Source organism: Prorops nasuta, unplaced genomic scaffold, assembly GCF_024137725.1.
Source record: "Prorops nasuta isolate Cenicafe-Biocafe unplaced genomic scaffold, Cenicafe_Pnas_1.2 PNAS00008, whole genome shotgun sequence".
In the NCBI taxonomy this organism is placed as follows: Eukaryota; Metazoa; Arthropoda; class Insecta; order Hymenoptera; family Bethylidae; genus Prorops; species Prorops nasuta.
Window position 1 is genome coordinate 6,158,147 of NW_027116805.1, and position 17,528 is coordinate 6,175,674.

General features: G+C 42.6%; 1 protein-coding gene across 1 annotated transcript in view; it reads left to right on the forward strand.

Moving 5' to 3' along the window:
• LOC136775336 (neuroligin-4, X-linked-like) overlaps positions 1 to 17,528 on the forward strand; it is a 211,866-nt gene that overhangs the window by 175,144 nt on the left and 19,194 nt on the right. Inside the window, exon 10 of the mRNA XM_066730019.1 lies at positions 3,669 to 3,793. Within this exon, the coding sequence (XP_066586116.1) occupies positions 3,669 to 3,793 (125 nt within the window). The remainder of the gene's footprint in view (positions 1 to 3,668; positions 3,794 to 17,528) is intronic.

Genomic DNA, 17,528 nt, shown 5'->3' on the forward strand with positions numbered 1-17,528 from the left:
TCATCGAGCATCTAAGCGAAACCAAATCGATATAGCTCCACGACCATCCAGTTTTAAAGCTCAATTTCACTTTAATCTCCGCACGAGGAGAAAAGTGTTGAGCGGTAGCTTAGCTAACAGTTCCACTAAGCCAAAGCCATCCTTCGTCCCGCGCAGATCAATCTCCTTGCTTTTTAAATTAACTTGCCGATTAACTAGATCGAAAGGTATATATACTCATGGACGATCTATAAAAGCTATTTATTGCACCAATAGCAGCGAATGAAATCCATAATATATATTCGTCCAATGACTTATAATCCAATTTTGAATATCTATGTTGGCCGGGACGTGATGCGCGAGTAAAGCGACGAGATATCGAAGGAGGAATCCCGAAGAAGAATAAGAAATTTATGTAAATCGAGCGTCCTTGGAAGGACGAAGGGTGAGGCGTGCAACGATCGCACCGCTGTGTTTGCTCGTCGAACCTTTGTGTATGTAGCGCTGTATCAAAGCTGGCCATTCTCCGTCCATATCCAGTCCGCTCGCGCGAGTTATCGCACAGACTCTTCCCGAAGCTGAAGACTTTGAATGCTTGCCAGATTCCTCGCCGTTCTTCTCGAAAGCCTCTCCACACCCTCTGGCCCAACCTGCGAATTTCTTTATCCGCAAACAATACGTCTGCGTCATCAATCCACCCCTTTACATCGATCTACCATCATTATCCTTTCGTACCTCGATAAGAACATTGTTCCTCTGCTCCATCTCGCTCTCCCTGATAAGGTACGTAACGAAAAATTATCCATTCAGCGATAAATCGCGTTATGAGAGTTTAAATCATTTCTGCCAATTTTTATTCATCGTCGAAATTACCTGCGAGTTTTCTAAATTGCTCTCTCTCTCAAAAAGATATTTCAAATTTCTCTCGTACGAAATTCTACATTCTCCAAGCGTATCATATAGCGTTCAAGGTATAGCTATCACGATAGTGCACGAACTTGAGAAACTAATATATATATAAGGGACAAGGCTACCACTGATGGGAAAGAATGAAGATGCGACAAAGAAAGTTGTAAGAGAGCGACTATTTTTAAGACGCGCGAACCAGGTATTTTTATGTCTGTAAAACCCTTTCTCTATTTTTCCTTCGCGTCGTTTTTACAACTCTGACACGTCGCGGGCCAACCTGCGGGATTTTTCCTATTTATCTTAGCTTATTAAAGTGGACTAGTATTTTTTAAAAGAATCTTTTAGCTTTGATAATTTATCTCCACCATCTTGCGAATCTACGTGCTATTTGGAGTTTCCTATCGATTTCGTCGATTCTGAATTGACAGTTTCGTCAGGTTTTTTCAAGCAAGTATATATATATATACGAAACGACGATTCGCGAGGAAGAAGGAAGTTAAAATGATCCGCATGGCTGAGCAGAGCAGTGCGAGTAGAAAATGTTTTCCTTAATCGACATGGGAATCTCAGCTCGAATGTAGAATTACGTTAGTGCAGGAAACTGTGTCTCTTCATTGAGAATTCATCCTTAGCAGGGCTGTGGGGCCGCTTATAGTGTCTCATCGAGTCAGAGTGACTGAAGCACATAGACGCTCTAGGTGGTTTCTATGCATTATAGATTATTCTCACACCTTCGTAATTATACATTCTACATAGCAGTATATTATTCGCTTCTCTCGTGTCTCCCTTTAATGTACTAAATCAAATCTTCACCTCTGCGTCTGCCTAAATACCATATCTCCAAATTTCTCTCTTGAATATCCCTACTTAATTATAACGATATAATATATATTTCGTGAGTGCATTACTCCGAGCAATTGTTTCTTCATTTTCGTCGTGTAACGAATTAACACGTAGAACTTGATATGTGCTTTGGCGAATATAAACAGGCCCAATAAGCACAATATATATATATATATATAGGACGAAGATTCCTATATATATATATATACTCGCATTATCTCTCTGTTAACCGAAATGTTTATTAGTGTGAACAAAGCAACAATAACGTAGGTTTGTGATGTTTACTATAATTGGTGTGTTCATATTTCGAACACAAATTCTCTCGCGAATGTTTATTATCGTGCGATAATTATAATAAATGTTTCATCCCTCTGGTACAATCAGCCGCACGAAGCACAGTAGTGGAGAATTTCTAGCAAACATTCCACCTACGATAAATCACAAGAATATTTTGGAAGCAACGCTCGAAAGCTCTATCAGTCAAATCATCAAATTTAGTATACATCCGCTGTTCGGCTATTTATCTTACAGCTGGGCCGACGAGTAATTCACACAATCCATCTGACGTATTATTATCGCCCGGTATATCTGCGGGAGCGATAGATATGATAGCTAGTATTGTAAATCACTACCGGTTGCTATTCGTCAATTAAAATGCCACGCGGAACAGATAGAATCAATCAAACTGGCTAAAATCGAAAATATCTTTCTCTTTCTGGAAATCATCGTTGAAACACGAGCCATCGGTATTTAATCTTAAACTCTCGCAAGGATATCTAACCCCCCCCCCCCCCCTCTTCCACCACCACCACCACAAACTATATTTTTATCCCTGAAATTTCTCGGTTTGTTCTCGGCATTATTGCGTTAAGGACCACGAAGATTACGCGGTATAATCAAAGTTTTATTACTTTTTCCTCCTAGGCAGCGCGAGTATAACGCACCGTCAAGATTGCGCCCAAATACCCAGCCAGGAATAAGTCTCCGTTAACGAAGGAAAATTACAAAGAGACCGCTCAGCCGTATAACTTGCAATTAAATCCAAATTTAAATAATCCGTGCAACATTATTTTATCTCATAAGCAAATAAAAAGTTTCAAGTTGGAAAATGAGAAAAGTGCGCAATACCATCTGTACAAATGAAAAGTTTCTTTGCGCGTCGTCCGATGCTACTTCCGGGGTTTCCGCTGAATTTCATGAGATGAAAAATTGCATGAAAAAATGCATGAAAAATCGAGGCATTCGATTAAGCGTGTGTATATATATATATATATAGATATAGCAAAGGATCATGTGGATTGGAGGATGATTGATTGATCACAGGTTTGATAAGAGTGAGAGAGAGGGTTGAAATATCGATAGATGACAAACGAGGCACATTTGAACAAGGCGAGTGTCTTCTGGTTGGGAGGATCGCAACCTGAAGAGAGAGAGAGAGAGAGAGAGGAGAATTGCCAAGGTCCATGAGAAGGTGGCTATGTCGGACATGTGCTCAAAGGATGTTCGAGGTGTACTGTACGGCTAATGTAAACATAGGTAGATCGCGTGTTACTTCCGGAACGAGGTAGCCGCCGCCGGGCAAAGTAACTATGGAACAACCGATAGGGACCAGTGTCTAGCGTGCCAAGTCAGTTTGCCATTCTCGCCCCAACCTTTGCACCACCAATGCAAACTATCAAACGACCAAACTTCCTATCTGTATATCTGCTTCGATAGTGAATTATTGCCAGCTCGTGACCCGAATCGGTGCCACGTACCCCTCATGCAAAATAGACCTGCTGCACTCACCTTACACTCTCAACTTTCTTTCACCGATGCATTTTCACCTGTGACAAACCGAACTTACCTGACACTTGCGAACCTGTTGCGCTTTATTATATATATGTGTGCATGTGTACAAATGGATGGCATAAAAGATTTAAATATTTTTATTTCAGGAATCCAAACCTGGCGGAACATCACGGCAGGGAGTCGATTTCGCAAGCAAGTAGAGACAAAAATAGGCCACGTAGTCCCACGTGGGACCAGTACGACCCGGGTCATCAGAAGTATCTGGAAATTGGTGAGTAAAAAATTTCATTCTGTAATTTTCGGGAAAGTTTTGGTATTCGTGATTCGTCGTAATGATTCGGGATGTTCAACGGGGTGTGTAATGAGACAACTGATGCTTGGGATTAAAAATCATTTGTTGGATGAAAAGAGGAATCGAACGACGTTAATGATAGATATAAGCGTACTATAGAGATTTGACAATCGATTTCCCAGGATTCCACTCTGCTGGACAAGACTGGCGGTTGATCCTTAACTCCGGCTATTCCAGAATTAATCAACGAGGATCAACGGAAATTCCCGATACTTCCCGCTTTCATGGGAAAAGAAAAGCACGCGAAATAAAATAGCACGATGGGAAAAGCACTTTCTTCTTCAACCACACTATCTTATATACGTTGGAGAAAAATCCGATGCTACAGATTTTTTTTTTCTTATTTTTACCAATATTCCTCTATCACAGAAACCTTTTGTATTTTGTAACAATTGCTATTTCGATCCATCAATTTTCGATGGAAGACACTGAACTATTTTCTTAGAACGTGCTATACTTGCGGGAAATTCGACTAAAGAGAAAGAGAGCAGCTTTACTTTTATATTAAGAAGTCTGAAGAGCCGGAGGGCGGAAGTAACGCAATTCTTCGAGATCCGCCTGCAGTCTTTGGAAAGAGATTTCTTTAAGTAGCATATCATTGTGATCAACCGAATCGTAAATCCTGGAGCACGGTGAGCTCGACTACGCTTTTCGTGCATTTTACACACGACGGGGGAGCGAGGAAATGGTCCGAACGTGAAAGACAGACGTGCCTTCCGTGCAGCCACTCACTACTTCCGTAATTCATCGCGGTTGAAAGACTCGGGTCGCATGCACGACCATTACAATTCTATTCGCTCGATATGTCCTTGAGAAAATCATCTCGGCTAAGGCTCACCGGGAATAACGTCCCGAGGATAAACCCTTGGAGCAGCTGTGAACAGTTAAAGGGATCTTTGTCGATAATTTTCCACGAAGAATTGCGCAAAAATGTTTGGTCGATATGATGAAGAGGGAGAGGGGGGAGAGGGGGGAGGGGGGGGAGCTAGTAATTGGATTCGTAGCTGCATAGATAATTGAAGGTAAATCCCTCGACACTTGAAGGGCTTACAGTGGTGTGTGGCTTTCCTAATAGAACTTGCATCCTCCAAACATAGACAGGGTACATTGTGTATATACATATGTGTGTCTCTCTCTCTCTCTCTCTCTACATCTGCAACTCGATGCTCGCCAGAGTCCTAACGTACATTCGCAGGTAGTAGTTGCTCAGATGTCACGTCAAGTACCGAACATTATGGTAGTTAAGGTCAAACCAGCACACGTAGCTCGATCAACATTTCCCTTTGAGTTGACCCGGAACAAACAAGTTTCAAGATGAACTTGGCTCCTTTTCCCACCGACTCTAATTAGGAGAGAATTAACGCTTCAACCTTATCGCGGTATCTCGCAAAAAGACCAAGTTTTTCTCTAATAACCTTCTTTACCTTGTAATCCTCGCGACTGCCTCATAATTGATTCTCTATATATATATATGTATATATATATATATAAGGTTCCGATGAAAAGCCGTAAGAGTGATAAAATTTATAGAAGGAATGGTCCATAAAACTTTGCAGTCTGATTAATTTTTTCACCACATTTGTTTCTCTTATCTCTGTTGGCACGGTGCTTCTAGCAGTGTTAGTTTCACACTAGAACAGAGCTGAGCAATGAAATTCGGCAAAGGATGGGAAGAGCGTATGTAGGTGGTGGAGTATCGTGCCTTTCAATCTAGATCACGAGTAACGTTTGAAACATTCAACCGACCAGGGAGTTTTCCTTCGGGCTTTTCCGAAACTACTTGCATTTTCCTCGCTACAGCACGTGGCCAACAGCCGAGACTCAAAATTCAATAACTTCGTATATACACCGACGAAAACTACTTCACTTTTATTGACTCCTACACCAGCTGTTATTTCCAGCAGCTAAGATATTAACAAACCACGATATTGATGTTTCTCCCTTTTTAATTAAGCTCTTGTGAAACGCGACAAGTTATTACGAGCGAAAGCAAAGGTCTATAACACTACATTCAGTGCACCGAGCAGGGCTTTAAGGGTAAATCTTACTTCATCCACCATTACCTCCTCCACATTCACTTGCACAAAATGCAATTTAACCACGCTTCACCCTCACCGAGCTGTTATTTTGCAAAATCATCAACTACCGAAGTATTCGCGTGATTGCAACGTAATTTTGCTGCAAAACAATAAATTGTTTATCGCACAGTGGATCTCAGTACGATCACTCGTATTATTATTATGTTCCCTGTAGGTTACTCGTGTTGCGAAAAAGACGCGAGGATTTTTACAATTTAGCAACTATATATGCATGGTATTTGCTAATAGTGTAACGATGATTTAAATTAACGTAGCGCAACATTTTCACGACTACCTACGTATATATATATACACATTGCAGGTTGTGCAAAATTCACGGTCGGACAGCACGTGGTACACAGTAGCTTGTACAACGCTCGTAAGCTTTTACGAAATAGCCGCTTACAGGCATAATCACGAGCTGCTACAAAGCAGAGGCGACGACTAACTTTTGCTGCTGTTGCGTGGACTTGGAATGAAAAAGCCTGTTAAGCGATGGGTATAAAAAAATACACTCCCTTTGTTGCGCTACGTATATATAGTTCGAGAAAGGAAAAAACATTTGACCTCCTTGCCCATGCTTAAGATTGACAGAGCTTATATTTCGGTAGACGAATAAATAAAGCATTCTTTAATTAGCAAGGGTCGCTCGGAATAATAACGAAGGGATGGAGATGAAAGTGTATAAGAAGAAATTGAAACAGAAGGGAAAGAGAATTTTGTTTTCCCAAGGGAGTAGAGAGAGAAATTGGGGGAAGAAAATATTAATGTTTGAAATTAAGGTGAAACCGAGTTTATAATCGCGAGCTAAAACGGATTTCGTGTTAAGATCAGAGATGTTCGTGTCGTGTCGTGAATCTAATTCCGTGAACCTCCGAGACTGGCGTAACGAGAGTGGCGAAGATGAGTCTATCGCCATGTTGGACCAGGAGGGTTCCAGTGTTCCGCGATAATGGCAAACTGAGGTGGATCGTAACGATGTGTACTCTCTGTGAATCAAAGCGAGAATAAACTTGCTCGAGCCAAACACAATACGCCCGTGCACGTGAAGAACGATAACGCGCCAGTTGCCATTACGCTGAGTGGTTGCAGCCACGAAAACAAGCTTAAAAATGTTATCTGATCATATTTTTCCTTCTCTCAAACGTATTCCCTTTAATCCCCCCCCCCTCCCTCTCCTCCCTCTCTTCCTTTCCTCAGGCTCCGCTTGAATTTTTTATCGTAAATAAAACAGGAATTTCTCTCGTGCTACGTCATTAAAACACGATGTTTGTTGCGGTTAAAATGCTTAAAAATTAACAGAATTTAATTTCCCACAAATCTTCTCGGTGCACATGATTTCTTTTTATCCATCGTGACGAACGTCTCATATATATATATATATATATATACGAGGGCTGTTTCACCATGTCCACTAGTTTTATCCGACAAAAAGTATCGATTCACGCGAATTCACTCTCCATCCCATATGTCATATGCAAAATGTTTTAAAGACAAAAAATGCAATATCCTATCTGTATTTGGGAACAGTCTTTCTTTCGTCCAATAGTAATTCTATTAGTAAAATATATTGATTCGTATTTAATCCAATTATTCCACTTTTCTTCCATTTAGCAAAATGATTCGTTTAAACGCAGAGCCTACAAGTAGTACAGCTGTTAAATTGACGAAACGTTTATGGACGACCAAAAATAATCGAGCGAGCTATTTTATAAGGGATTAGATAATATTTTCACCGGTGTTGAGAGAATCTGTCTCAGCAGTTGATAACGTTAGTATTAATTGAGCAAAGTCTTAGGGGGAGAATCGAATGAGAGCAGGTTACCGGTAAGATAAACTAGAAACGCGAAGGAGGGAAAGGACAGGTAATAAGGAGGATAAGAAGACTTGGCTTTTTAGGCTGTTTCTTATCCCGAGATTAAAGGCGGAGGCATAGAGCAGCACGCGCTAGGAGACTATCGTCGAGGCATAACGCGCTAAACAGCAAGTTCTTGCAAACTTTCGTAGCTCCGGGACTTTGCTCTTACCGAGATTAGTCGACTCGGGCCGAAAAGCCGCTCGGCAAACTTCGTAATTTATTACAAAATATTGAAGGTGACGGTACGCTGAACTTTCTTACCGTTATATGGAAACGCTTTTTATCCTACCTTTTTTTTCTAACCGCACTCGATAAGTGCTTTATACACATGTACATATATAATGTATGCCCATGAAGAGAACCTTCAATGTACTCGTAAATCCATTGTCTTAACCGAGGAATAGGATTTGTGTCAAACTCTTCTGCGACCACTGTATATATGTAGTAGTAAACTTCATGACGATAAAAAATGATTAAGAATAAATAAAACTATGGGGCAATACAATCGCGATAAAAATTTATTTAGTTTCATTTTTGGATAGGAAATTTATGAAATTTTCTTCAACAGGGATACGTTGTAAGAAAAGTGTGTATTGGACGAAACAGTGTAAACCAGCGTGTGGAAAAGGAGTGCGAATTTTGTTCATCGAACAAGTTTGTCCGACAATCTAATACTTAGATATGAACCATACGCACGGCTCTACAACAAACTTAACCCATTCCAAAAGTGTCCTATTCTGTTTCCACACGCCCTCTGCTAATACTTCTCCCATAGAACCGACTATATTATTTACTGGAAAAACTTTACGTCTTCTCCATCATCGTTGCCTTGGCCAAACATAAGTATCCTGTCCGACCAATGCTTTACCGCTTCCACTTAAGATCGATTATGAATATATAAGAGTCGATTAATTCGACGTTTCAATAATAACTTTTTGCTCGGTAATTTAATATTCTCGTAGCAGATGGTCGTGCGGTGAAAAAAGCTATTCTGGATGAATCGAGCAGAACTGCTAAGCATTAGGGGGGGGGGGGGGGATGAGAAAAAGAGAGAAGCAATATCGATAGTATCAGAGGAATTCCTGGCAGTCTGCATTAAATGGGCTGACACGCTTACCATTCTGTCGTTCGATGAAACGGACCGTGAAGGAAGAAAGGAAGGAAGTGGAATCCACTGGAAGAAAAGGGATATAAAGAGCATTGCCGGACAAAATTTGCTCGTGTAGTGATTTTGCACCTGCTCACGTAGGCAAAGTACACCCATTGCCAGATGTCACATACGTGTACGTAGAGACATAAATCGTCACGTAATATCACTTAGCCAAAGCACACGTGCACCTGAGAATTACTACGTGCATCCACCGAGCTTTATTCCGCGTATCTCACCTTCTCCCCCCCCCCCCCCCCCCTCCTCCACCCCTTCTTCCACTTTTCCGTCTCACACTCGCGACTTTCCGGCAGTTCGCAGCTTGATTCCCGACCAACTTCTCGCATTCTCTATGTATTCCAAGCCGTACTTCAAACTAGACCAACTATAACTACATTCTGCAGTATTTGCTCACAAATCGAACATGAACGGTGAACCCTTCAAAGTTCCGGAGGCGTGTGGCTAAATTACTGCTCCTCTCGCACGAACCGGAGAAAAACCTGTACTCTCCGCAAAAGATCCTGGAATTGCTTTTTCCTCGCTTCAACATCATACATATATATATATAGCTTTCTCCATTGGTGCATTCGTTAAAAACCACGAGCTAAGCGATCGTTGAGGAATATATACACGAATCCTAAAACAGATCGGTCGCGTTTTATACGAGAGAATTGCGGATTTGTGGTAGAGTTTTTTTTTATCATACGAGTATATAAGTGTAACTAATATATATATATATACATCAGTCTCTTAAGAATTTGACCCAGCAATGTTGGTATTCGGGTTCGAAGCAGCTGTCGTTGGTGGAGTCTGCATGGTGGATGTTGGCTGCGGTGGACTCTGAAAACTTAAAAGCGAAGTTGCGAGTTGCAGCTCGGGACCGATACGTTTTTCTCTCCCCCCCCCCCCCCCCCCCCCTCCTCCTTTTTCCCCGTCGCGGAAGAGGCGAGATACGAGCGGGCTCGGTCCAGGTTTACCTTTATTTTTATGTACGAAAGTTGAGAGTGCCGTAGTTTCGCCGGGCCCGTTAAACCTCGCGCACACCGTGCGAAACTCGAAAATAAAGCATCCCGAGCGGTAAAGGATGCAGCGGAGAGACCAAAGGTCCGTCCAACCAGAAGGGCTCGCGCGCTGGAAACTAAGGGAAAAATAGCGTGCTCCGGAGTTTCTCGTTAATTCGGACGCTTTTTCTTTTCTCGCAAACGTATCACGACATGTTTGCTTACCTGCTCGTCCTCTCCTCTCTTCTTTTCTTCCACTCCCACACTCTGCGATTAGCAGCAACTTTCTCCAGTACCAGTGCAACGTGTGTTATATATACATGTACGCAGGGACCACGATGTATCAACCGTAGCAAAAAAAGACCGAGGACGAAAGGAAGCAAAAAACCCCCACCGTCTCTACGACCAAATCCGCGATAACGAGAAGCGTATATGCTCTTCCTGCGAAAATTTCGATCCCCGATTTCCGGTCTCGCTAAATCCTCGCGTAAATTCACCAAATTATTGCCTATATTTTCAAACCATCAATTCATTTCCGCCTTTCGCCGTTTACCAATGGCGACTCCCCAATGATTTTATGGACCGTGAAATGTTTGCCGTTCGACGTGATTCGTTCAGTGGTGCACACGTGTGACGAATGAACAATTTTTTCGTATTTTGACATTTAACCGATTAAAAACTTTTAGCAAATTGGATCGTTTGTTAGCGAGGATCGGGTTCGCACGAGATACTTTATCGGTGGATTTATAATAGACGGTATTTTAAGGGCGGGGAGAGGGAGTGAGGGGTTGTTATCTCGCAGGGAAATTCAATCGTCTTGGGTCGAATCGCAGGGATATAGCTGGAGACTGCGTGCATGGTCAAAGCTGGTGTTAAACGTACGTGCAATTGTCACGCGTGTACACAGACTCGTACTCTCCGATCCACGTGTATGCGTGCACACATACACGCATACATATTCAAGTAAATGGTAACACAGACACACCGAAGTGGACGTACAGTTAATTTATGCCCGGTCTATATGAACGTGCACAAGCTGAATACGGAAGCAACGTGCATTCCATAAATTCGAAATACGTCGCAGCAGGATAAATGCACACACACACACATGCATACACGTATATATGGACTCTGATAGAACTCTATTCCACTCATCAATGCTCCGCCATAATCATCGACGTAACCGATTCTCTCTTAACGCATTTTCATCGTTTATCCAATCAAAACGCTACGAGTCGTATTTTACTACGGATCGTTATGGATCACGCATTATGATCGTGCAATCGCGCGCATCGATACAAAATACATAAAATTTCGCATATTCTACCGCACACACACACACACACATACGCACCAACTCGAAAAGAGTACCATGCTACTTCTCCAGATTCCGTCATCCAACGAAATGACGAATATCCAAGCGTCGCATCGCGAACTTTGACCCCCGCTCCTTCGTTAAAGAAAAACTTGACACTACTATAAAAAAGTTTAATTAATTATTACGATGAAAATCGCTTTTATCAAGACAGTAAATAAGCGATAAATCGATTTGTTCGAAGGTTTTTACGAATGCCACCGTTCGGAGCTAAAGTTTCCTTTATGCACGATCGAATGGGGTGAAAAAGTTGGAAATCACAATTGATTTACCGGAGTCGAGATTATTCCTTTTATTCCAAGTAATCGCACCTCGCGGAGCGAACGGTGTTTCGATGTTGTACGCGCAGCGCGACGCGTTAAGTCGGTCTCGAATCAGCCAGCTTCAGCAACGCTATACCGAACGAACAAATTTGTCTTGTTCGCTTTTACGATGCGGCTTTGGCCGCAGCAACAGAGGCGAGCTACGCTTCTCGGATAACTGCACGGTGCACCGATCCGAAACGCGTCGATCCGTGCGCAAATTGATTTTTCACCCTCTTGTAAAGAATCACGCACTACATTTGCCCCCGCGGTGCGGCGGCGTTGCTTCGATCGACTTTGCATCCGAGGGATGAGCCATCAAACGCCCATCAGTCGGAAATCAGTGGATCCTCCGCTGCTCCACGCGGATGATTAATTATAATATTTCATTAGGATTCTCCCCTCTGATCGACTTATGCACCAACTCTAATAACGCCGCGTCACTCCACACACTTTTCAGCCTAACTGCCAAGTAATAGCTTTTTCCCAAGTGACACTTCCGACAGATTGCCAAGCTATCGTTTCCTCATTACAAATTTTCTAAGCTTCCCTCGAAAACCTCCTCTCTCCTTCTTCTCCCGTCTCTCACGAAAATCTATCAAAAAAAACAACAACTTGCCACGCTCTCGTTCCACTGCGAGCGCCTCTCGCAGCTCTCACCTCTGATAAGTTTCCAGCCTTTTCGAGCAGTGTTTTCTTTCGTGCATGGGTGGAATATGCTGAAAGGATTAATTACTCCGAGAGAATGTGGAAGACCACGCACAGTGGCCCTCGACTTTCGTCGCGATGCACCAAAACCTCGCGAAAGTTTGTGTTCTAGCCCAGTCGAGTTTTTCGAGCACGAGATGGTACACAGTTAGATATATATGTGTGTGTTTGTGTATAGAGCAGAGAGAGTTATTATTGCTCCGAAAACTGAAATTTGGCAAATATTTGCGCAAAACAAATATATCCTGGTTGAAAAATGATCACTTTTTAACCAAGTCAACTCTCCGGAGTTTATTCTTATTTTTCGGTGAAAAGCAGTATTGAGCGAGAGAGCCTCGAAATTGAGTCGACGTTTTTGATGGAAATATATAGTATAAAGGAGCTCTCGTTCTCCACTATAGGATTTTAATAAAATCAATGGAGCATGTGCGCTCTCGCTAAATATTTCAGTTCAAAGAAAAGGCCGCGTTTTCGGTTTACCAGGGAATACCGACAGCAATGACAGAAATCCGCGAGGCTCGTATTCCAAAGCGTGCACTTTATCGTGAAACATGAATCGTTTTGATTTGAAGACAGCTGCAGTATCTGAACTTTGGATCCCATGATGCTGGCGCCAGGGGGTGCAGCATGACACCGTTGTGCACCTCCCTCTACATAGATATAATGCATATACAGAGTGTTTACTAAATACGCATGAAAAATTTACAGTGCCACTCTTCATCTTCTCATTTGTTTTACTTAAATACAGATTACTCTATACCTTAACATTAATTTCGAAAAGGTGCTTTTCTTCAAATATTCAATATAAAAGAATAAAGATTTTCCAGAAAAGTCTCATCAATCTTATATCACTACCTTAATACGTATAAATATTGTATATTCATAAAAAAAACCTTGAATCGCATGTATTTTTCTTAAATACTAAAGGAATAAAAAAATGTAATTTAATCCAAGAACAATATTCGTATAAATTTTTATCGCGTATTTAGTAAACACCCTGTGTATATATACATAAACTCCGCCGAGAAGCCGCTTCTCGAACCCTTTGACGACCGACGGAATAGATCTCTAGACGCGATATGCTTGAAAATTTATTTGGAAATTTCCAAGTATCAAAGAGGGTAAATTTTTGGAAAAATTTCTAGCAGCAAATTATTCCATGCGAGAGAGAGAGAGAGAGAGAGAGATGAAGTTTAGCGTTAAGTAATTTCACGCGAGTATATACCTAGCATGGAACGGGATATAGGTGCGGTAGTCGGGGTATCGAGCTCGAAGCATCATCCAAATTGACGGAGGCAAACACGTTGGGAGTCACCTTGGTCTCTAAGCCCCGCCCGCCGTGGACGCATTAATTCTTAACGCCAAATTAGCATCGCATTAGCTGCACTCTGTCAAGCTAATACCCTGATTAACTGCGACGAGCAGGCAGAGCCGATTCGCTCGTAATGAAAATAACGCCGTGTAATACAGTTAGCATGCGGCATACAAAAGGGACCGTTAATACGAATTCATCATATTCCGATAGGATTCTCCTCCCTTTTGTAAACAAGTTCCAACCGAGGCCGATGTTGCACAGCTGCGAGCCACTGTCCATTTTCGCGATACGTTTACTCACGCTCGACCAACTTCCGACAAGCCCTCATTTTTGCCCACGTCGACAACCTTCCTATTTTTCGACCGGGATACACCACCGAACCACGCGCGACCTATCGCCACAGGATAATCACGAGCCTACATATATATAGGCACTGTAAAACAGTTGAAAAAAACCTATAAACATATATAGCATACCGCACTGGATCCAATCCATAAATACAGGCTTATTTCTGCGGCGAGCAATAAATTGCCACGCGATGGATACACATATACATATATATATATATATATATAATAAATACTAGACCGAGTAGCTAGAGAGTATCGAGGCGAATAAAAGCTGAAACGAATGCAGCGAGAAAATGAGGTTTTTCCAGTCGGTAATTTCCATGTATTTGGTGGAGAGGCAATTTGTCCAAAAGGATTATTAGATTTGGTTGAGAGATGGTGTTGGAAAAGTTAGGATGGAGAGAGAGAGAGATGGTCGATCGGCTTTATTTGAACGGTTAAGAAGGGTTTGAATATATAGGTACAGGGAGGGTGGAGTGGGGGGGGGGGGGGGTGGAGTAGCGATACTCGCACGCGGTTGATGCTCTCCCGCTGCATCGGATATTAATGCCAGGTTTCGTAATAGGGTCGGATCGGACTGGACCGGAACGTTCTTCGCCAGAAATAACCATAACTTACGATGCGCAACGTGTCCGTCGATATTACGATATAGTTAAAGGCACGAGATGGCGCGTAATGCTGCGCTGCTTGCGGCCCCGCAACCTCCTTCAGCCTTTGTGGCCAGCCTCGAGGGATGCGAACTTAAGAGGTTGCCAGAGTCCAAAGGCAAACCTTCGTCCGACCTTCCGCTGTGCTATACCACTGGCGTCTTACGCCTCGCGAGCGTTATTAACGTATCACGCGAATAACGCGAGGCGCGGCGCCGGAAACGACGCCTCCCAAATTTCCCAACTCGAGCTCACCCAACGGCTCTAAATCTATCCACCCCCCCCCCCCCTCGTCTAGTTTTCATCCTAACGCGCGCACCTCGCCGGCTTAATTGATTTAATGAGCGCCACGCCACGCTACGTCGCCCGTTCAACCTACACCCCGACGACCATTTCTCGCCTGCCAAATTAATTACTTGGATGCAATCAATTTTTTTTCTCCCTCCAACGTGCGAATTTCGTCCAAATACACTCGTGATACGAACTCTTTCGACTAATCGATATATTATCGGTCCTTCAATTTTATATATATATGTATATGGTGATTGGAAAATAATTTGTATCCTGCTCCTACGAGTGATTGCACGGTTTAAGCCAGTCCACTGTGATCGACGCAAAGCATATGTACATGGGAGAACAATAATACCGCACAATGGTTTCGAAAAGCAGAGACAATGGAAATTTTATATAGGAACGACACCCAGCGATATTTCACAATTATGCGCGCGCGAGGTGTATTTATTTTTAGCCAGTTGCGCATATGATGCGTGTACGTATCACGTATTCCCATAAACTATATAATGAATACAATGATATGAAAATTTAAACACGCGTTCGATTCAAATGGAATTCGGTTATTAATCCATCGATACGCGCACAGTATTTGAAGTACTGCGTGAAAACGGCTATGATTTCAATGTGTCCTGGTAAATTAGCTCGATATTTATGCTCGCCATTGTACCTATCACTCCGATATATCGCTTTCTACATTTATATATTTGAACGAGAATCTCGACGCAGTTACACGCGAGGGAAACGAACGAGGAATAACGTCATATATATAAAGCAAATAATATTTTTGCACATTTTTTTATTTAGGCAATTTTGAGGTTTATTTCAGGGCGAGAGCGAGAGAGAGAGAGAGAGAGAGAGAGAGAACGCACACACATTAAAGTGGAGAGAGCGATGAATCAATGAAGAGGAGTGGAGGCTCGTGGTGACTTTTGCCACAAAAGGCCGGAGGAAAAAAGATCGACTCTGGGGAAAGACTCGGCGTGGTAGTCGCAAACGTAATTCTAACTCCTGCCGGTGATACTTTCTGCTTATCTCAGTCCCAGTGTCCTTACGGAAGCCGCACTTGAATGCTGACAGCGAACGACCAACGTTAAAAATACGATTTCACTGTTCCGCGTTTATAACAAACGACTATTGCCATCCTCCACCCCCTTGGGACTCCGCAGCTACGCGCACGTCCCGCCCCACACCACCCACACCCTTACCCCTCGCGCCTACGCCATCTCCGCCAAACTCCAGAAATTCCATTCAATTATTACCAACAAGAAAATATCATTTTATGGAAGAGCGTAAAACGCTGGAGAACGGAATAAGCTACGCGCGTGTGTGGCAATTGTCAAAGGTCCTCGTGCATCCAGAAGCTAAGAAGGTTATTATTATGAAATGAGGGAATAATTAGAGATAGCGTGGCTTTCGCGGGGAATGAAATTAGAGGATGTCGAAATGTGAGGAATTTCAGAGTCAACGTTCCATCGACCTTGCGGCATGGTTTCCAAGGGTTTAATGCGTTTGTCGAAGAATACCATGGGCGAGTATCTAGGAATTTCAGTAGGGGGGGGGGGGGGAGTGGCAAGAGTCAAGCGATACCTTCGGTGTAGTCCTTGCGGATTCCGGCAAACTTGCCTATGGTCTACGGAGGACTTTGGTGGTTGTCACGGTCATAGCGAGCGATTCCGGGACGTTTCGCGAACATGCAAATTAACTGGACAACTGGACTGAGTGGACTGTGGAGTACCCGGCCAGCAGCACAGGCCCAACTGCCCGAGCCGACACACGTAACCACACGAGTCCTCGCGTTGTTGCCTCGTGCGAATACAAAGTACAAGCTTGACAAGCAGGAAACCTCGTGCCAGACGGGACCCAGCCAAACCAAACTGATTGCACAAGCACCCCCCCCCCTCCCTCTTTCCTCCTACACTACCTGCTTGCGCTTCAGCCTCTCGCTTATGTTTTCGCAACATGCGCTATATATTCACTCGACACCATACAAACTCCGTTCGACGTCCTATACCATGTCAATTTACGAAGCATTCTGAGCTGAACGTTATAAAATCACTCTTTTTGTATTCTTTTATATATATATAGTATACCGTGTGGTTTCTTTTTTCCGTTTTGTGATTTTGACCATTGTTTTTCTTCTTTTATTTATGAGCGAAGGACGAAGCATTTTTCGTGTTCCAATGAGAGATAAATCAGTCGAAATTCAAGCTGAGCTTGTTTGACAAATATTAGAAACTTTGGATCAAGGTTAAAATAAAGATCGTAGTAATATTGGAAATGGATTTACAGCAATGATATCGGTAAAAATAGATATATTTCTTGCGAGGTATTTTTAGTGATTGTAAAATTACAACGATTTGTCTTTGTTGCACATATTGCAAACATTCGTGTAAGCTGTGCACATGTTGCTGCAGCTGCACTGCTACGGAAAATCCAGACAGAAATACAGGAGAGTATATCGTCTTTTTTGCACGTTTTCACGTCTACCAAAGACAACTCGACCCCCGCAATGCGCAACTCTATTCTTTTCCAAAGAGTCCTGGTCAGTCAGTGTAAATCTTGAAATATTTCATTTCGCC